Consider the following 20152-nt stretch of genomic DNA (forward strand, 5'->3'; position numbering starts at 1 on the left):
CTTCCACAAGGGCTGCAAACTAGGCTGGAAACTGTACATGCTAGGTCCATGAATCAAGTAACCAGCACAAGGATAAAAAACACAAAGCAAGTTTTCCCAAGGATATGAAAATTCAATATTTTCATCTGCCCAATACCAAGCTTATGCTGGGGATTCCATGGAGTCTTTTAATGAGGAGCCTGGGCCTGCTCCAAACAAGGCTAGCGGCAAAGGGGTGGAGACAGGTCTCCCATGTCCCCGCTGGTCTTAGTATCCAGATGGATCATCGGCAGTGAGTACACCAAGTTAAGGCATGCGTACCAGACAACTGATTGACAATGGAGACTAACCCTAATCCTGGACTGACCACCTTGCCACCCGCCCACCACCCCCCCCCCGCCCACTTGCCAAATAAAGCTAAGAAAGGAAAGCACATCTTAATTGCAGAAATGCTACCACAGCCCAAGAGGTTGCATTGCTTTTCAATTAACTATATATCTAAAATACTCATTAATGATCACTAGCAACATACACAATGTTTCTATTAGACTGTCCAACATCACACATTCATGAAGTGACATCACAAAATGACTATGTAAAAATTTTATTTCCACAATGAAGTGCAAAACTAACTGCAAGAGAGCACCTCAATAGCATTAAAACTTTTAATGAGCCTTTTGAATATTTTAATCAAATTGTGAACTGCAACTTCACTAGGTCACTCGATCCATAAACATTAATACTGACCCTGGCAAATCCAAGTCTGAAGAGCATCTCCACAGCTTGTCTTCCTTTACTGTTCAGTGAAGCGTGATGAAATCCAATGCCCCTCTCCAAATAAAAACGTAACTGATTTACAGTTTTCGCTAGTTGCAATCGCTGAAAGATTGTATCCAGAATCTAGTGAAATTTTAAAAAATTGGTTGAGCATCATTTAGAAATACAAGTTCTATACCATACAACACAATATTTTTTTAATTTAACTTAATACAAAATAATTAAAGCTTGGTGTTGCCAAGTTATACCAATTTTTAGCAAAAAAGCATTTTCCCCCTCAATGGCACTCAGTTTTCATAAGTTTCACCTACTTGGATTTTTTTTTTGCATTCTATTATTCCATGATAAAAATTAATTTGAACTAGAAATGTTGCTTTTAAACTTACCAAATACCTATATAGTTTCTCTTTGGGCCCTAAAATAATTCTAAGGGGTCTGACTAAAATATATTTGCTTTCCGTATAGTTACACTATTGCATTAACACGTTTTTATCAATCACGTAACATACAACTTTGTTTTCCCCGATTTCCTCAAACATTTGCCCTTTATAAAAGCATCACCACCAAAACAGTTCCCTGGTCATTTACCTTGCTGTTCTTTATGGAATAGAAACATAGAAGATAGGAGCAGGAGTAGGCCATTCAGCCCCTCGAGCCTGTTCGCCATTTAATGAGATCATGGCTGATCATCCAAATTCAGTACCCTGTCCCTGCCTTCTCCCCATATCCCTTGATCCCTTTAGCCTTAAGAAATATATCCAACTCCTTCTTGAATATATTTAATGAACTGGCCTCCACCACCCTCTGTGGCAGAGAATTCCACAGGTTCACCACTCTCTGGGTGAAGAAATTCCTCCTCATTTCAGTCCTAAATGGCTTACCCCTTATCCTTAGACTATGACCCCTGGTTCTGGACTCCCCAGCCATCAGAAACATCCTTTCTGCATCAAGTCTGTCCAGACCTGACAGAATTTTATAGGTTTCGATGAGATCCCCTCTCAATCTTTTAAACTCCAGTGAGTATAAGCCCAATCGACACAATCTCTCCTCATACATCATTCCTGCCATCCCAGGTATCAGCCTGGTGAATCTTCGCTGCACTCCTTCCATGGCAAGAACATCCTTCCTCAGATAAGGCGACCAAAACTGCACACAATACTCAAGATGTGGTCTCACCAAGGCCCTGTACAACTGCAGCAAGACATCCTTGCTCCTGTACTCAAACCCTCTCGCTAAGGCGGCCAACATACCATTTGCCTTCTTAACCGCCTGCTGCACCTGCATGCTTACCTTCAGCGACTGGTGCACAAGGACACCCAGGTCTCGTTGCACTTCCCTTTTTCCCAATCTATTGCCGTTCAGGTAATAATCTGTCTTCCTGTTTTTGCCACCGAAGTGGATAACCTCACATTTATCCATATTATACTGCATTTGCCATGCATCTGCCCAATCACCCAACCTGTCCAATCTTGCTGTATGCAAGTTGGCTGCCTTGCTTGCTTACATAACAAGCACCTCATTTTGCTTTGGGATATTTCTGAGACATGTGGAAAAAATGCTACAAGTCTTTCTTTGAAACCACTCATCAGTGACAAGTGTGGAAGCAAATCAAAAGTGAACAAATTGCTAGCAATATTCAGTACATAGTGCAGCCTGTGGGCAGTTAAAGCAAATTGAACATTTCTGTTGATAGCACAAGGGAAAACGTGCTCTGTACCTTACGGTCTGCAGCACTTTCCACTGCATAGGTACAGTCCGCTGGAATCTTTCTCAGTTCCTGAAGTTTCTGGTTAAGCATTTCTTGCTCAGTTTCTTTCATTACCATGTTGTCAGACACATGGGACTCCTTTGGATCACTGCAACCAGAAGTAACCATTTTATGGAGCACAATACGGTGGTTGAAATGTAAGCCAATGATGGCAAAGTACTTCGTAAAACTAAGGATATGGTGTGATCTTCAATAGAATAGTGGAGGCAAAAAACCTTGGAATCATTTATCAAAGAAATAGATGCCGCAATGAGAAGAATGTAGCGTTTTGAGATGGATGAGTTAAGATGGGCTGAATGACCTGCCTCATCTGTAATTGTCTTGGGATCTCAGCTAGTGCGTGGTGAAGGCACTTCAATTGGTTAATTGCAGGTAGGCTAGGGAAGGGCAAATCTAGTCAAGATTCTGCTCACGATGTCTATCCAGTTACCTTTACTGGAAACTGTAATTGTGTAGTGTGAAACTACACAAAAGTTAGAAGGCGACAAAAAAGAACTTGCTTGTGATGCATTTTGTAGCCAGATAATCTGTACAACTTGAAAGATACAGTCCCCCACCACTTATAATGGCCATGTTGGTGTTAACGTGACTTTTCTGCTATAAGCAGTGGACAGTAAAAGTACAAAGTGTCAAATAAAAAGTGTCAGTAGCTAGTTTGGCTTCTTGTACCTAAATCTGGTCAAGGCTCCTTGCTTGCCCAAACCAAAAGTTTTAAAGGACACAGCTCTTCAAGAGAGTGCTACCCAACATCAAATGTAGTTCCTATAGAAGACCTCTGTTCACTGCGCTGACCATCAAATAGACTGACTGACGATCACTGGCGCTGTGTCCTTCGCAAAAGTCTCAGACAGAACATCAATGAAACCCTGGTGGTGTTCATGTAAAGGGGGGGGGGGGTGACACAGCACTTTGATTCAGGTGAATAGGTAACAGTTAATTTAGTTGCACTTAACGAGGTGCAGAAAGCTCAGTGAATTGCCTGAAAGTCAGCATGCTTGATGGTGCCTTTGTAACTAACATCGATGGAAATGGCAAATGGTTAGCACCATTACCCCCGATATAGGTGGCTGCCAGCAATAAGCATGAACGGTGTAAGTGGTGGGGACCATACTATCATGTCCACGGCATGGTATCCAAGAATGAGTCATCACTTTTTGGAGAGAAGGGGAGAAAAGGGATAGGGACAATGCTCAACTGTTAAGAGCAGAAAACATTTTGCAGATTAAATTGCTAATTTTGTTCATTAAAAGGGATACTACAGTCATCATATCTTTACATATCTCCCAATCTACTTTGGGTTCAATTCATTGCCCTAGAAATTGGATGGCACCATGCCAGTTTTCAAGTGCAAAAGAGCACCCAATCTGGTAGGTGGGGCGGGCCACATTGCTTATTATGCATGCTAAGTGCACCACCTGTCTCGGTGAAGGCAGAAAAAGTAGCCAATTGGGCTGCTCTGAATGCACCCAGCACCAGGCTCCACTGCAACGCCAAAGACCATCGCCAGCCCACACCCGATCAACCTTTTCCCTCCCTCCCAATTGGCTGCCCTCTAGATCACTTCCCCCCTCTCCTGGTCATCAACCCCCACTCCACTCCCTCCAGGTTGCTTTTTATTGAAAAAATTTCAGGCTCAGACTGTGATCTAAATGAATAAACCTTAATTTTATTTACATAAATTAAATATATATACATAAACAAATATAGTAGGTCTCAGGACCCAACTTGGGGCCACTACTAGCAACCCAAAATTGAAATCCTCTTCTCCCAAGCTGCCTGGGGATGTGCAACAGGCACCTGCAGCTTGCTGGTCTCATGTAAACAATGCCTGAACCCAAATATCAGTTGTGCCTCAGGGCCTATCTGTTCTGCCACAGGGATTGTTTCTCATGCTCAGTTCACACCAGCAGGCCAGTTTTAACACCCTGCTTGATTTTACTCTCCATCGACTTCAATGAAGTGTAAAATCAGGCGAAATGTAAAACCAACGTTGCACCCAATCCAGTTAGTTTTCTGCTGGGCAGTTTTAAGTTAAAATTATCCCTCATTAATCCTGCACTAATCCAGCACGCTCTAGTGCTGAGGTTGTGTGGTCTCTCCCATTCTCAATATATTTAGATACCTCCCCAAATGAATATGGATAAATTTATCAGATTAAACTTAAAAATACTAACATGAAGTAAACAATACTTACGAAGGTTGTTTTTTTCCAGCACGCTTTGATAACTTTCGAAGCTTGTTTTCAAATTCAAGTCTTTTTTTGTTATCATCTGATCCTCTTTTCATCTGCTCCTTGTTAGTGACATGATTGAACGTTTCTTTGGCTAAACGTTCTACTACAGAAACACTAAATCTACAACAAGGAAACAGGGCTACATAAATAATACAAATATGTAGGTATTTCATTTTTGTGGCCTAAAACAAGAGAAAAATGCTTGTATGCATCAATGTGAGCTGGGGTCCACAAATTAAATCTCTTCACTTCAGCTAGCACATTCCTAGCAGCTGGCACTCCATTCCTTCTGCGCTGTAATATTTAAATAACAGTTCTCCTTCCAGAGTAGAGCCCTGGCTCTCATGCTGCCTGCCCTAGAAATAATTAAGGGTCTAAATAGGGCATACTTTGCCATTCCCAGTGTGGCAAACAATACTGGCTCTCCCTAAACAGCTACCTCAAGCCCATCTTTCAGTGCTTGCCTATCCTTGGGGGTTAAAAAAAAAAAATCACCCAACTGCTTCCCATTTCCTAAAACCCTCCAATGCATCAGTGAGTTTCTTGACTTCCCCCTTCAATTCCCTGGTGAAATCCCAGCTACCCCTCTGCTGTGCATCGCTCTGCAAAATGTTCATTCACTTACAAAGTCCCCGCCCCACAGCCTCATCATTACTGATATCCTGGCCTCGCGAATGATTGGCTCACTGACAGTGACTCATCTCACTTGGGCTGCCTCGTCTCTCTCGCATTCCATTATGTCTCTCGTCTGAACTACTGGCAGGTCACGAATTGGGAAATCTTTGCTAGTATTACAACCCAGAGCACAATCACCTTTCTTCTGACTTAAGTTTTCTTTACCTCTTCTGCTCAGTCAAGGTCCAACCTTTCAGCCATTATGCCTTCGCTGTCTGGAATCTTACTTCTGAAACCATATTACTGTTCTCTGCCTTCAAAGGATAACCACAACCTTTCCCTTCAACCATCCTTCCCATCTAAATTCCTTTACTTGCTACACATGTCCACCTTTCACCCCTTTAAAGCACTCAGACAGACATTCTTTCAAGTGAGAAGTACTACATTAATGCAAGTTTTTTTGAATGATTGTCAGGTAGTGGCCATTTTTTGGTGTGCAGTGAGCCTGCTTGCAGGGTGAATTGGGTCAAGAATTCATTCATCGAGGGCCTGATGATCAGTAGATAGACTTGTCCGGGCTTAATTTGGAACAGTCATCCATTCCTGTTAGGTTTACTTTATTTTGGTTGAAGAAATTGTGTGTAAAATGAGTGGATTATGTTCACATACAGGTGTGACTAGTATCCAAGCATGGATGCAACTATATTGTACACAATAGACAGTGTTCATGCATGTGTGCAAGTGGATTGTATGCAATGGAAAATATCCATATATAAATGAGAGTGAATTGCACACAATGGTTAATGCTTATGCTCAGGTATGACTATTGTACACCACAATGTCCAAGTATGTGTGTGGGTAGATCATACAAATAGATAGTGTCCATGTGCAGATGTGACTGGATTATGCACAATGGATAATGTCCATGTATGATTGAGAGTGAACTATATACAATGGAAGGGCTTGACTGTAATCAATGGCAGGACAATAGCTTAGACATGAAAAAAATTAGAAAAAAGATGCTGTGTTTCATTTATATATTTGTGAATTATAATATAGTTTTATACATTTTCAGTCACAATCAACTCTTAAAAAAATAAAATCCTTACATCAATGATGTAAGGATTTTGAGAACTGCCTGGAATTTCTGCATGATTTCTACCCAGGTAACCGCGAAATCTGGGTGGAATGAAATGAAATATCGGTTAAAAAAAATTTTTTAATTAAAAAAAAAGTAAAATCGCACAATTTTAAGCGCGAGTTGCGTCCATAACCACTTTACACTGGAGTATCCACTATCCTTTATGCTGGTTCAAAAGTCCATTCGCCCAAATCAATCCCTGCCCACAAAACTGGCCACACCCCCAGGTTGGAATGAGGAGTTTCCGCTGTTTGAGCTTGTTCAGGGGTGCTCATTACATTGCACCCCGATTCTCGGACGCCGAAGCACCTGTGGTCACATGAACCCAGCGTTAATGACCTGACGTGCAGGGACCAGCAGTCAATTGAAGCCTGACCAAGGCATGTTTCTCCTGCTGCAATTAGTTTCAATTTAGTCAACTGATCTGCCAGACAAGACCTGTGACCAGCAGTCAATTGAAGCCACAATGGTGTCTCCTGCTCTGCTGCAGTAATTCGTTAATTGAAGACAGCAGTGACCAGCAGGCAATTTACACAAATTAAAAACCAAGACCACAAGCATTAAATCAGTCAACTGATCAGCCCCACAATATTTTAAAAAGATAAAGAATGGCTCATTTCTTACAATCCCACTCCTGCAGGATGCCCTGTTTCTGTCACAAATCGATTACACTGCTCGATTGATTCATGAAATATTTAACATGGAGGCTTATTCTAATGAGTTTACCTGGAAATCTCTGTGCAGCTTTACAGTGGCAAAACAGGCGCAACCTTCAGTGCATTCTGCCGATTGGGCTCCTAGCAGAAAGGCCACGCCTTCAAGTTTTACAACAGCATAGGGTAGATAAAATCCTATTCAATAGCAAATATTAAACTGAAAGACAAATATTTTTTAAACTTACGAGAAAAACAAAGCTGGCAGCTGGTTTTCTTTCTGTAGGGCTTCAACCAACATGGGAAACTGCTTCACCATGGTTGCCGTAGAATTCACAACACTTCTTGGTTTCAGCTTGTCTAACACTCCTATAGCCTAAGGTAGTGTTGACAAGTATTATTGAAAGGAGATATATACGGTATACATGCACAATGAAGAAAATATCATAAATAGTACTCAAGTAATCAAGTTTACATTTAAATATTTTGTAAAAACACCCTTTGGTTAACAGTTGTACAGCCCAGTCTCGTATCATAGGAGAATAAACAGCAATCAGAGGCATGGGGGGGGGGGGGGGGGGGGCAGGTTTTGTATGACAGTTTTTTTTTAATTACTTATCTTATGTTGGCAGAGAGGCCCTGAAGAATCTGGAGTGCGGCAGGCGCTTGCTGAGGAATTTTGAATAGGGCTCCTTTAATCAGGAATTAGGCCTCTAATTTACATACTTAAGCAGACAAACACTTGCTTCAGGCATCTGCCCAGAACACCTAAAAGCAGCACCCCCCCCCTCCGAATTTAGCATTTAGCAATGCCTACATAGATTGGGTGAAAGCCTTCCCACTGGCGTCCGAAAAACAAGCGCAAATCATACCGATTTCTGCCCCTAAAAAAGTTAGTTATGAACTTGTCTGAACCGATTTAAATCCAGAAAAGTTCAAGTTTGACTTAATTTGGAAGGAATTGGCCATAACCAAAAGAACCACAATGATAAAAGACAAAATTACTTTGTACAATCCCCCAACTAACACTTTCCTCTTGTGGCAGGTGTTGGTGGCCAGGAGAAACTAAAACAAAGCTAATTGAATTCTTATACAGTTCAGTTGTACGTGTCGAGGTGATGCAATAGACCTCAGCACCCCAGGGCAAGGGTAAAAATCAGCTTTTGTACACCTGATCAATATCCAATGACCCTTCTTGGAAAGTGCACTTGTCTTGGTGTTCGATGAGGCAAAGATCCAGCCAGGTTGTGATGCCCCATGGAGTAGAATAATTTATTGGCACTACGTGTTGACTCACACTTGAAAAATGGCCACTTGGCCGATAAGGTGCCTGCCAATCATGAGATCACATCCCGGGAAAGGAGCCAAAGTCAAGTAAACTAACAACTCAGGAAGGTCCCCATAAATACTATTAGTTATCATTCCAATATGTAAAACTGAACTTCCATATAACTACTTTATATTCCACTAGAAAGGATTAAAACGTGGTATAAGTACCACCAAAACATTATTTAATCAATATTACTATCATACATGGAATTTCTTATTTTTATTTTGCTATTCTTTACTAATTAAACACAATTATATTAATACTAGCTGGAGTGCCCGGCGGTGCCAAGGCTGTTTCGAGGGCATGTTATTGTTGGAAGAGAGGGGAAGGGGGGGGGCGCGCGCCGGAGGGAAAGGGGGGGGGGGGGCGGAGGGAAGGGGGGGGGGGGGCGAAGGAAGGGCGGGTGCCAGCAGACCCTCTCCCTTCTGCCGGCGATGGCTCCGCTGAGCTCCGTGCCGCCCCACGCACCGACATGCTGAGCGCAGCGCCCCGGTGAGCCCGAGCCCCGCCCTCCCGAGGGTGGGCCTGAGACGGCCGATTGCGGCTGGCCGGGCCCAGTTGCCTTGGTAACCCTCCTCCCCTCTCCACCTCCCGATCTCCGGTACTGGGCCTGGGCGGCCGATTGCGGCTGGCGAGCCCGGTTGCCGGGGTAACCCTCTCCGCTCCCCCTCCCAAGCCCCGCCTCCCGATCTCTGGGACCGAGCAGCCGATTGCAGCTGGCGAGCCCAGTTGCCGGGGTAACCCTCTCCGCCCCCGCCCCCCCCCGAATGAAGCACGAGGAGCTTGCAGTGAGCCCAGCCAGCCTTTACCAAGATGGCTGGCCACTGGTTCGGAATCGGGCCCAGCGGGGGGGGGGCTGTGGGAGGAGCTTGCCACAAAACAATTGCCTAGGGTCCAGCATGGCTGGCAACAGATGCCCAGGCTTCGAGGCATACCTGCAAAAACGGGGAAAGGTAGGAAAATTAATGAGATTAGATAAAAGATTTAGAAAGTAATTAACTTTTTTTTGAAAAAAGTGTTTTAAAAGCAACTTTTTTTTTTTTTTAATTTTTTTTTATTAAAGACGCAGAAAGCGGGAAAAAGAAATGAAAAGTTTGGATTAAAGATGGCCCCTCCCCTTTCAGCATTCCGCAGGGACCGCTCCCTCCGAGACACCCTAGTCCACTCCTCTATCACCCCATCAGCCCTTCCCCTTCGCCTGGCACCTTCCCGTGCAAGCGGAGATGTAACACCTGCCCCTATACCTCCCCCCCTTCCCACTGTCCAGGGCCCCAAACACCCCTTCCAGGTGAAACAGCGATTTACTTGTACTTCTCGCAATCTAGTTTACTGTATTCGCTGCTCACGATGCGGTCTCCTCTACATTGGGGAGACCAAATGCAGATTGGGTGACCGCTTTACGGAACACCTCCGTTCAGTCCGTAAGGGTGACCCCGAGCTTCCGGTCACCTGTCATTTTAATTCACCGCTCCATTCCCACTCGGACCTCACCGTCCTTGGCCTCTTGTATTGTTCCACGGAAGCTCAACGTAAACTCGAGGAACAGCACCTCATCTTCCGATTAGGCACTCTGCAGCCTTCTGGACTCAATATCGAGTTCAACAATTTCAGATCATAAGCTCGGCCCCCATTTCATTTTTTCTTGTAATTTCTCCACTCCTTTCCCCCCCCTCCCTTTCCTTTTGTTTCTCTCTCACACCTGGCAGCTATCTTTCGCCCTGCCAGTACACTTTACACCTAATCTCAGCCTATTACCATCTCGTCTAGCTTCTAATCTCTTTTACTTCTTTTGTTTCTTTTATTCTTTTGTCCGATCGCAGCCCTGCCTTCGATCCAGTTTCTTTTCGTTCCAATTTTGAAGAAGGGTTCAACCCGAAACGTCAACTCAAATTTCTCTCCACGGACGTTGCCTGACCTGCTGAGTTTTTCCAGCATTTTCTGTTATGGCGGCGACTCACCTCGGTTCAGAACGATAAGGCCCGCCCACACACGCACCGATTGGTCGACCGTCAGGTCACCGAAGCGTAGGATTGGTCAATCGTCCTGTCACTCGACTCTAGGAGGGCCCGCCCGCATGCGCCAGGAACCCGCCTCCGCCGCGCAGCGATTGGTCGACTGTCGGGTCACTCGACCATACGATTGGTCGACCTTAATGTCACTATTGCTAATGAGCGGATAATGAGATGCTAATGAGCAGAATTTTGAACGTTTTTTGGATACTGCGGGCACAGACAGACAGACAGAGGATTTAAAGAAATACCTGATCTCTCTGTCCCGAATTGATCCATTTCACTAACTCTTCTTTTAGGTCAGCCTCATATTTCCTCACGTCACTCTTTTTAATAACAATTTTATCCTTGAAGCACGTGTATTCTTCAGGACTGAACTCCTTTTTAGAAAAGACAAAGGAATCAGACACAAGTGTGAAAGTTTAAATGTAATCATATCTATATTATATGCAAATATAATTTCAGAGAAAGTACCTGTGTCCGAGGCCATGATGTCCATGTTTCAACCATTGTATCATACAATCGGAGGCACTCTGGTGGAGAGAGACTGAGGTCTGAAGGAAAACCATGCGTCTCAATCTAATAAATCAAATACAACAAAGTCATTTATTATACTTACTGGTTAAGTAACTGAAATGCAGGTGCAGCAGGTGGTTAAGAAGGCAAATGGTATGTTGGCCTTCGTAGCAAGAGGGATTGAGTACAGGAACAAGGAGGTCTTGCTGCAGCTGTACAGGGCCTTGGTGAGACCACATCTTGTGTATTGTGTGCAGTTTTGGTCGCCTTATCTGAGGAAGGATGTTCTTGCCATGGAAGGAGTTCAGCGAAGATTCACCAGGCTGATACCTGGGATGGCAGGAATGACATATGAGGAGAGATTGGGTCAATTGGGCTTGTACTCGCTGGAGTTTAGAAGAATGAGAGGGGATCGCATTGAAACTTATAAAATTCTGAGGACTAGACAGACTAGATTCAGGAAGAATGTTCCCGATGGTCGGGGAGTCCAGAACCAGGGGTCACAGTCTAAGGATAAGGGGTAGGCCATTTATGACGAAATTCCTCCTCATTTCTTTCACCCAGAGTGGTGAACTGTGGAATTCTCTACAACAGAAGGCAGTAGAGGCCAATTCATTAAATATATTCAAGAAGGAGTTGGATATATTTCTCAAGGCTAAAGGGATCAAGGGGTATGGGGAGAAAGCAGGGACCGGGTACTGAATTTGGATGATCAGCCATGATCGCATTGAATGGAGGAGCAGACTCGAGGGGCCAAATGGCCTACTCCTGCTCCTATCTTCTGTTTCTATGTTTGCATCATTGTACCTAAAAGACTAGGTCCGTTCTTCAAATTTGATTGCACAAAAGGCCCATCTTCGTAGTTGAGTTTGTTTAGTAATCAATCAGTCATTTTCCTCCCATTCAATGGTCACCTTAATAACTAACCAAATTATTCCACTAAGCCATAAAACCATATTGCACATTCAACCTCTACTTCTGTTGGAGTTGCTATCTTCTAAACAATTACATTAAACCTACTGAAATGTAAAGGTAAGTATTAGGTAGAAACCACATGAGCTTTTCTTTAAGAGGCAAGCTTCAGTACAGCATCTTGATTCACTTTAGATATAATAAACATATACATTTAATGTGAATTTTCCAATAGTTCATCATACTGACCAAATTCATGTATAAATCTCTTATGGCGTCATGTTTCTACGTGAAAAAGAAAAAATACAATTCCTCAAATCTGATCCCATTAAACAAGTGGTCTCATTAACCAGATGATCCATTTAGGTGATTTTAGTGTTACTATGTTGGGGGTAGTAAAGGGTGCAGATGATTTGAAAATGGAGATTGAGGGCATCAATCTCCAATGTTACCAAAGGGATGAAATTTGACTTTGGCAGTAGCGCAAAATAGCGAATCAGCAGCCCATTATACACCCGCCCAATTTTTCTTTACCGTTGAAGTAGAATTTCACAACCCAATCTCTTTCTTAGTTACAGTACAGGAGGTGCTGCAGTGAAAAAGTGCAGATAACTGACAAGGGTTTTATTCCATTTTATTTAACTGTAAAGGCGGCATCATTGTGCCACCAGAACGGTGGCAGGGCTATTTTCCACCTGGCAGTTAAACCATCCTGTGACCCCATCCTAAATCGCAGAGATGGGGTGATTAAAATATATGGGGTTAGTGCCCACACCTGCAGTAGCACATTAGGGTTGCTGACCCAGCCACCCCAAGAGAAACTACTACTGTGGGGATGTAGGGGTCAATCAGAAGAAGCATTTGCCACGTCTTCCTCAGAATTTGTCGATGAATCTCTGAAGGGATGGAAAGCTAGTTGGACCAAGTTCTGCCCCAACTTTCAACTTCTCCTACAAGATTACACTACAATTCTACCTCAAGGGAATGGGATTTCTATCCCTCATTGGCGAGGCAAACACAAAACACAGCCACTTGAGTGAACCACTGCAGCACTGCCACAGAAACCACAGCCCAGCAGGATTCAGCACCTTAAGGAGAGAAAGAAATAGCCCATGGGAAGTGGGGGGAAGATACAAGAAGTACAGGGCAGGGCAATGGTGTGGCACATTGGAGCAATGAAATGCAACGATGCAGATTCATGTCTATGATCCTCCATGAGTTTCTATTCTAACCATGCTGTTGTGGGAAGCTATTAAACACTGGTTAAGTTTCACTGTACAGCAAGAGGGGGTTGAAATCAGAGATTGTCAGCTTCAAACTGCTCCATCCTAGTGGTAGTTTCACAGTGGCATTGGCAGAGGCTTGGAAAATGGTCACTATTTTGAACTCTTGGAAAGGAATGGTCCCAACCCCAGGGATATCCAATGAATTTTTTTTTCCCCCAATAGCACAAAAATACATTTTAATAATCATTAACTGCACTGTAGCTGTAAAGGCAAGCACTTTCTATAGAAAGTTTTGCTCAGCAAGCTCATTGGTAACACTCACCCAAGTCTAGTCAGAAGGTTGTGGGTTCAAGCCCCACTCCAGGGCTTGAGTATGCAAACAAGGCCGACACATCAGTGTAGACTGAGCGAGTGCTGCACCTGTCTTTTGGATGAGGGGGGTTCTCCCGGTATCCTGACTGACGTTCAAGTCAGGCCCAGTCCGTCCTCTCCGATAGGTATAAAAGACCCCATGGCACTATTTGGAGAAGTGCAGGGGAGTTCTCCCAATGTCATGACCCAACAATTTTCCCTCAGTGAAACTAAGCAAATTAACTGGTCACTTCTCTCACTGCTGTTTGTGAACCCTTGCTACCTGCAAATTTGCTGCTTGGTTTACCTCAGAAACAACACTTCAGGGAGTAATCAACTGGCTGTGAAGCACTTTGGGACATCCTAAAATAGAATTAAAGATCCTAAAAATAGATAGAGCAGCCGAGTCAGATAAAATCCACCCAAGGGTCCTGCAGGAGATGGGACACATGCTGTACGAGCTGCTTGCCCATATTTTTAATAACTCATTGCACTCTGGGACGGTGCCCGCAGACCGGAAAGAGGCTAATGTAGTCCCCATCTTTAAAAAAGGAGATATGACAGACCCAGGTAACTATAGGCCCATTAGTTTGACATCAGTAATGGGAAAGATGCTTGAGAGAATCATTGGGCTTGCAATATGTGATTACAGGAAACTCTCATTTAAACGGCACCTAAATATCCGGAATTCTCTATTAACCGGCAAAATTCTCACTCCGAAAACACCTCAATAACTGACAATGTTGCCGAGTCAGAGTCTCCCGCGGTGGCCGAGTTAGTCAGTGGGGGTAGTTCTCCAAACTGCCACTACTTGGCTTCTTGGCGCTGTCGGAAGTCGGAACACCTCAATACCCCTGTAACAGGAGTCTGACTCTCCCGCGCTGCCGGTAGTCTCTTCTGATCCGCCATTGTACTGTGTGTCTCCCACGCTGCTGGTAGTCATTGCATTGCATTACCCTCAACTGGCAGTACTGTACTTAAATCAAGCATCTTCCACCATCCATTTAACACAACATTCTGTAGGCGAGTACCCAATTACTGTATACTGCACATTTCTTGATTTTTTTTATTTTTGTTAAAAATAGCCTCGGTAGATATCCCTCTCCGTTATCCGGAATTTTTGATCAACCGGCAACACACCGGTCCCGGATACCAAAAAGTTTCTTGTACTTAGAGAGATACATTAGGGACACTCGACATGGCTTCAAAAAAAAAAGTCACGTTACAAATTTGATTCTATTTTTTGAAGAAGTCACCAAGATGGTGGATGAGGAAGCCCAATAGACATCATCTTAGACTTCCAAAAAGCTTTTGACAAGATAACGCACAAGAGGCTTCTCTAGAAGATCAAAGCCTCTGGTATTAGTGGTAATATATCAAGCTGGATTAAGAACGGACTGGAAGGCCCCAAGCAGAAAGTAGTTGTAGATGGATTTGGATCTGTTTGGCAACCAGTCACCAGTGGAATTCCCACCGAAACGAGAACTACTTACATGGTTTACGGTTAAAGCTGCACAGGGGTGATAGGGAACAAAGTCAATCCCCGATCCTTTTGAACTGCACACGTACTTTTCCAGGTCATTGTATCGTTCGCCGTAGATCACTAAGAAAATATGTTGAAAGCTAATGTTAAAGTGAGCTATTATGCTGACTCAAACAGAAACCCAATTATCCCAGTGATTCAATTCATTCTAAAATCTGAACCCCACTTGCTACTATAAAACAATCCCAAACTACCAGTTCCAAATCAGGATCAGTGTCAAGGAGACTCACCTGTCAACTTGACTATAAAATATTATAAAATGGTACCCAAAATGATTACATTATTTTATCATGCAATAATAAGCATGAAGGTTCTAATGTGTTCCCCAAATGGCTCATTGAGGGATTGCATTGTGGGGTACCAAATCATGCAGATCAAGAAGGGCAAGGTTTCATCCCTGGTCTGTGCTTGTAAGGGTTCCCATCGTTAGGCATGATCAGGCTCTGGCTCGGCTGTGATGTCACAAATCTTCACAAAAATTACACTCACTGTCCAGACAAGTTCAAATGGAATGGCGGTTTGGTACTGGAATCAATGCCCAATGTAAATCGCCATCTTCAAAGAGGAAGAGTAATTGGTGGGAAAAAAAATAGTTCCAATGATTCCCATCAACTGTAAGCAAACTCAGAATCCCAAGTTTGTGTTAGTTTTAATATATGCAGGGTGTATTATTTAACATGACTCTGGGTATCCCTGCACTATAAGCTATGATATTCAATCATGAGCATGATGTCCATTTGAAAAATATCTCTCCCCGCCCTCCCAAAAAAGAGTTTATAAGCTTTTCGCCTCTCATTGAAGTTTGACATGATAAAACCAGTACATGTATGATAGAGAAGACTGTGCTCAAAGGCAACATGTATTATGATTCAGATAATTGAGCTTCACTCTTGCGGTTTCTACAGTCATCTGAACCCCTTAAAATGTTACTACTACCTGCAATTTATCCTATTGGTAACACCTCCAGATAGATATATCTCAGCCTGCATGGCACATAACCGGATTTCAATTATCTCCATGCAGCTAACAAATAGTTTCTTCAGGGCTTTACAATTAACACTCAATTAATTGTAAATGTTCAAAAGAAACTGACCTTCCAACATTCAAACTCCCTTACTTTCTTTATGCGTGAAAGAGACAAGACTGGTAGAAATTAAATATCGTGATCAACCACGATACTGGGGCAGATAGCCCTGTTCTTGCGCCTAACATACTGGATCATTTGGCCACAGCGAATAGATCAGGTGGGTTGCCTTACAGGTGTGTGCTCCTCCCTGCCCAATTTCACTCTATGCATGGTGTCCAACACACCCAGGTGCAGGAACAGGAAAATATGACACATTGTATCAAAAAAGTGGATCACAGACTAAGCTTCAGGAGTGTTTAAATGGGGTATTTCAACCACATGTGTGACAAGGAATATTGAAAAGCCATCCATACCCAGTCTGACTTTGTAGGATCTCTGGTCTCTTGGCATTTTCATATGCTGCTTCTTTTTGCCACCAACAACTTTTACAGGGTTTTCCAATGTCTTGTCTGTTCGCTGCCAGTAATTCTTTACTGTCTGAAGCCATCTATTAAAAAAATAACAACTGTCATCTAGTCACAGTACTGAAATGTTTGAGAAATAGATGCTATTTTTCCTACAAGCGATCCATGAGTTTTACATGTAATGTCTACCTTAGTAGTTAAATTAACAGTGAGCACATTCCCTACTTTTCTTTTTTCCACCAATTTTAAGGTTCAGTGCCCCATGCTGCAATCACAGGCAGTGTTTATACCCTGAAATGGTACTGTGACAGAAGACAATACTGGAACACAGGGTAGGTACTGTAATTATTTAGGAAGAGTAATAGAAAATGCTAGACATAATTTTCTTCTTCTGTCCACACCATTTATCCTCCCCCCACCTTGTGTTTCTAATTTGTAGGCAGATATCAGACTATGAGAATGGAACAGGAAATACATCCCACCAAATTATAGAATCATACAGCGCAGAATTTGGCGGCCATTTGGACCAATGTGCCTGTGCCGGCTCTTTGAAAGAGCTATCCACTTAGTCCCACTCTCCTGCTCTTTCCCCATATGCCCTGTATTTTTCCTCTGCAAGTATTTATCTAATTTCCTTTTGAAAGTTACTATTGAATCTGTTTTCACCACCCTTTCAGGCAGTGCATTCGATCATACCTCGCTTGTTAAAAAAAATTCTCTGCATTTCCTCCCTGGCTCTTTGGCCAATTATCTTAAATCTGTCTCGTCTGATTACCAACCCTCCTCCTAGTGGAAAAGCTTCCCTCTAATTACTCTATCAAAACCCATCAATTTTGAACACCTATTAAATCTCCCCTTAACCTTCTCTGCTGTAACGAGAACAATCCCAGCTTCTGAAGTGATCTAAAAGTATGGTGGAAGATTACAGTGTACCGATTCCTCAATTGATTTCTTTAGAACACAGTCCCGGTGATTTTTTTCCACGTCCCTTTCCAAATCAATTGCAGAAACACATCTTAAAAAGGTAGCAGAATTTCACTACTCTGTGTTATAGATGTAATCCAGTATCTGGCAACTTTGAGAAGATTTCAAGCCAACAAATGAACATGGGTGGATTAATAGGTACCAGTAAGTGTAGAGATCATTTGAGATTGTGTGATAAATCAGCTGTATATAGTGCCACTATAAGAAATGGAATATAGTTATGTTTAAAACAGTAATACAAGCAAAAATTATTTTAGTGTGTGTTACTGGGCAAGAACTTCTGGTTTGCTGATTGTTGCTGATAGAGCCAGGAATGGACACCGAATCATCACCAGTAGATGTTCCCAGACTTCTGCTCCAATCTCTCCGCCGAGACAGTGGACCTATGAACACAATAAGGTAACTAACTCAAATTAAGATATTAGCCTACACAGAAAAAATGACTTTCACTACTAAGAACTTGGCAAACTTATTTAATTACAAGGCAACAGATAGGGGTGGATTTCAAAAAGGTCAAGTAGGAAGAACCCTGGAAGTTGTGTTATAGTAAACATCATGTTTTAGCAATTATCCTTGGATGGATGGTCCCATTTGGAAGGCCAAACATCTGAAGTCAGCATTTAAAAAAAATTAACTTGTGTTTTATAATGTGCAGTTTGATAAATAGAAAGCAATGATCTCTTTAGGCAATGCAAAGTTAATGTTTATATATTCCTATAATTCCAAGGAGTTTCTATTATTTTCAATCAGAATTGTTTCATTGTAGTTCAAAATAAGATATTAGCCTATATAGCACCTTTAACATAATAAAACGTCCCAAGGCGCTTCACCGGAGTGTTATAAAAAAAAAAGTGACACCGAGCCATACAAGGAGATGTTAGGGCAGATGACCAAAAGCTTGTCGAAGAGGTAGGTTTTAAGGAGAGTCTTAAAAAGGAGGAAAGAGTAGAGAAGCGGAGATACTTAGGGAGGGAAGTCCAGAGCTTAGGACCTAGGCAGCTGAAGACACGACCGCCAATGGTAGAGCATTTAAAATCGGGGATGTTCAAAAGTCCAGGAAAGGTGGAGCGCAGAGGTGTAGGGGGGTTATAGGGCTGGAGGAGATTAGAGAGATAAGGAGGGGGCCATGGAGGGATTTGAAAACAGGTATGAGAATTTTAAAATTGAGTCGTTGCTCAACTGGGAGCCAATGTAGGTCAGCAAGTACAGGGGAGATGGGCGAGCAGGACTTGGTGCGAGTTCGCACACAGGCGGCAGAGTTCTGGATGACCTCTAGTTTATGAAGGGTAGAACTAGTGAGGCCGGCCAGGAGTGCATTGGTATAGTCAAGTCCAGAAGTGATAAAGGCATGGATGAGGGTTTCAGCAGGAGATAGGTAATATTACAAAGGTGGAAATGGGCAGTCTTGGTCATAAAACGGATGTGAGGTAGGAAGCTCAATTCATGACCAAATATGACACCAAGGTTGCAAACAGACTTGGTCAGCCTTAGACAGTTGCCAGGGGGGAGAGGGGAGATCGAATCAGTGGAAGACAATGGCTTCGGTCTTCCTGATATTTAATTAGAGGAAATTTCTACCCATCCAATGCTGGATGTCAGACAAGCAGTCTGATAGTATAGAGATGGTAGAGGATGGTACAGGAGAGTTAAAGCCAGGAATCATCAGTGCACTTGTGAAAACTCACGTTGTGTTGCTGGATGATGTCACCGAGAGGCAGCATGTAGATGAGAAATATGAGGGAGCAAAGGATAGATCCTTGGGGGAACACCAGAGGTGATTGCAGGATCAGGAAGAGAAGTCATTGCAGATGATTCTATGGTTACGGTTAGAAAGATAGGAATGAAACCAGGCGAGTGCAGTCACATCCAGCTTAATGATGGTGATGCTTTGGAGCAGAACTTTGTGGTCAACCATCAACAGCTGCAGACCGGTCCAGAAGGATGAGATTACCGTTGTCACAGTCAATTAGGATGTCATTTGTGACCTTGGTAAGACTGGTTTCAGTACTGAGGCAGGGGTGGAAGCATGATTGAATGGATTCAAACAAGGAATTCTGGGGAAATGGGCACAGATTTGGGAGGTGACAACACGTTCAAGAACTTTGAAGAGGAAAGGGAGGTTGGAGATGGGGCGATAGCTTGCAAGGATGGAGGGATTGAGGGTTGTTTTTTTTTTGGAGAAGGGGGACGACGGCAGATTTGAAGGAAAAGGGTACAATACTGGAAGAGAGCCATTAACAATATCCGCTGACATGGGAGCCAAGAAAGAAAGTTCGGTTGTCAGCAATTTAGTAGGAATAAGGTCAAAAGAGCAGGTCAGACTAGCTGACAAGATGAGCTCTGAAAGGGCAAAAGGCAGTGGGGGGGGGGGAAATAGGAGAGAAATATGCAAATTTAGGGTTAGGGCCGGGGGGGGGGTTTAAGGTCTGATGGACTCGGGGGAGGGAGGAATTTGAAAGCAGATTAGATTAGATTATCTGTATTAGTTGTGTTTTCTATTTGGCTTATCCCACATATTCCTCTAGCAATCATTAGGGTATTGCGTTTAATGGAGAATCAACATCAGTAGCAGAGGTGGATTCATTATCACATTCAATAAAGAAAGGTGACCATCTGCAACGGGG

General features: G+C 43.1%; 1 protein-coding gene across 1 annotated transcript in view; it reads right to left on the minus strand.

The window, feature by feature from the left end:
- LOC147122910 (putative ATP-dependent RNA helicase DDX60) overlaps nt 1-20152 on the minus strand; it is an 83701-nt gene that overhangs the window by 24197 nt on the left and 39352 nt on the right. The window contains exons 19-27 of the mRNA XM_085962142.1: nt 17796-17911; nt 16494-16627; nt 15004-15113; nt 10980-11084; nt 10757-10885; nt 7415-7542; nt 4719-4877; nt 2474-2612; nt 727-879 (exon numbers count right to left, since the gene is read on the minus strand). Coding sequence (XP_085818268.1) covers nt 727-879; nt 2474-2612; nt 4719-4877; nt 7415-7542; nt 10757-10885; nt 10980-11084; nt 15004-15113; nt 16494-16627; nt 17796-17911 — 1173 coding nt within the window. The remainder of the gene's footprint in view (nt 1-726; nt 880-2473; nt 2613-4718; nt 4878-7414; nt 7543-10756; nt 10886-10979; nt 11085-15003; nt 15114-16493; nt 16628-17795; nt 17912-20152) is intronic.

This window comes from Somniosus microcephalus, chromosome 2, assembly GCF_052327205.1.
Source record: "Somniosus microcephalus isolate GS21.2 chromosome 2, FLI_Smic_1.0, whole genome shotgun sequence".
Lineage (NCBI taxonomy): Eukaryota > Metazoa > Chordata > Chondrichthyes > Squaliformes > Somniosidae > Somniosus > Somniosus microcephalus.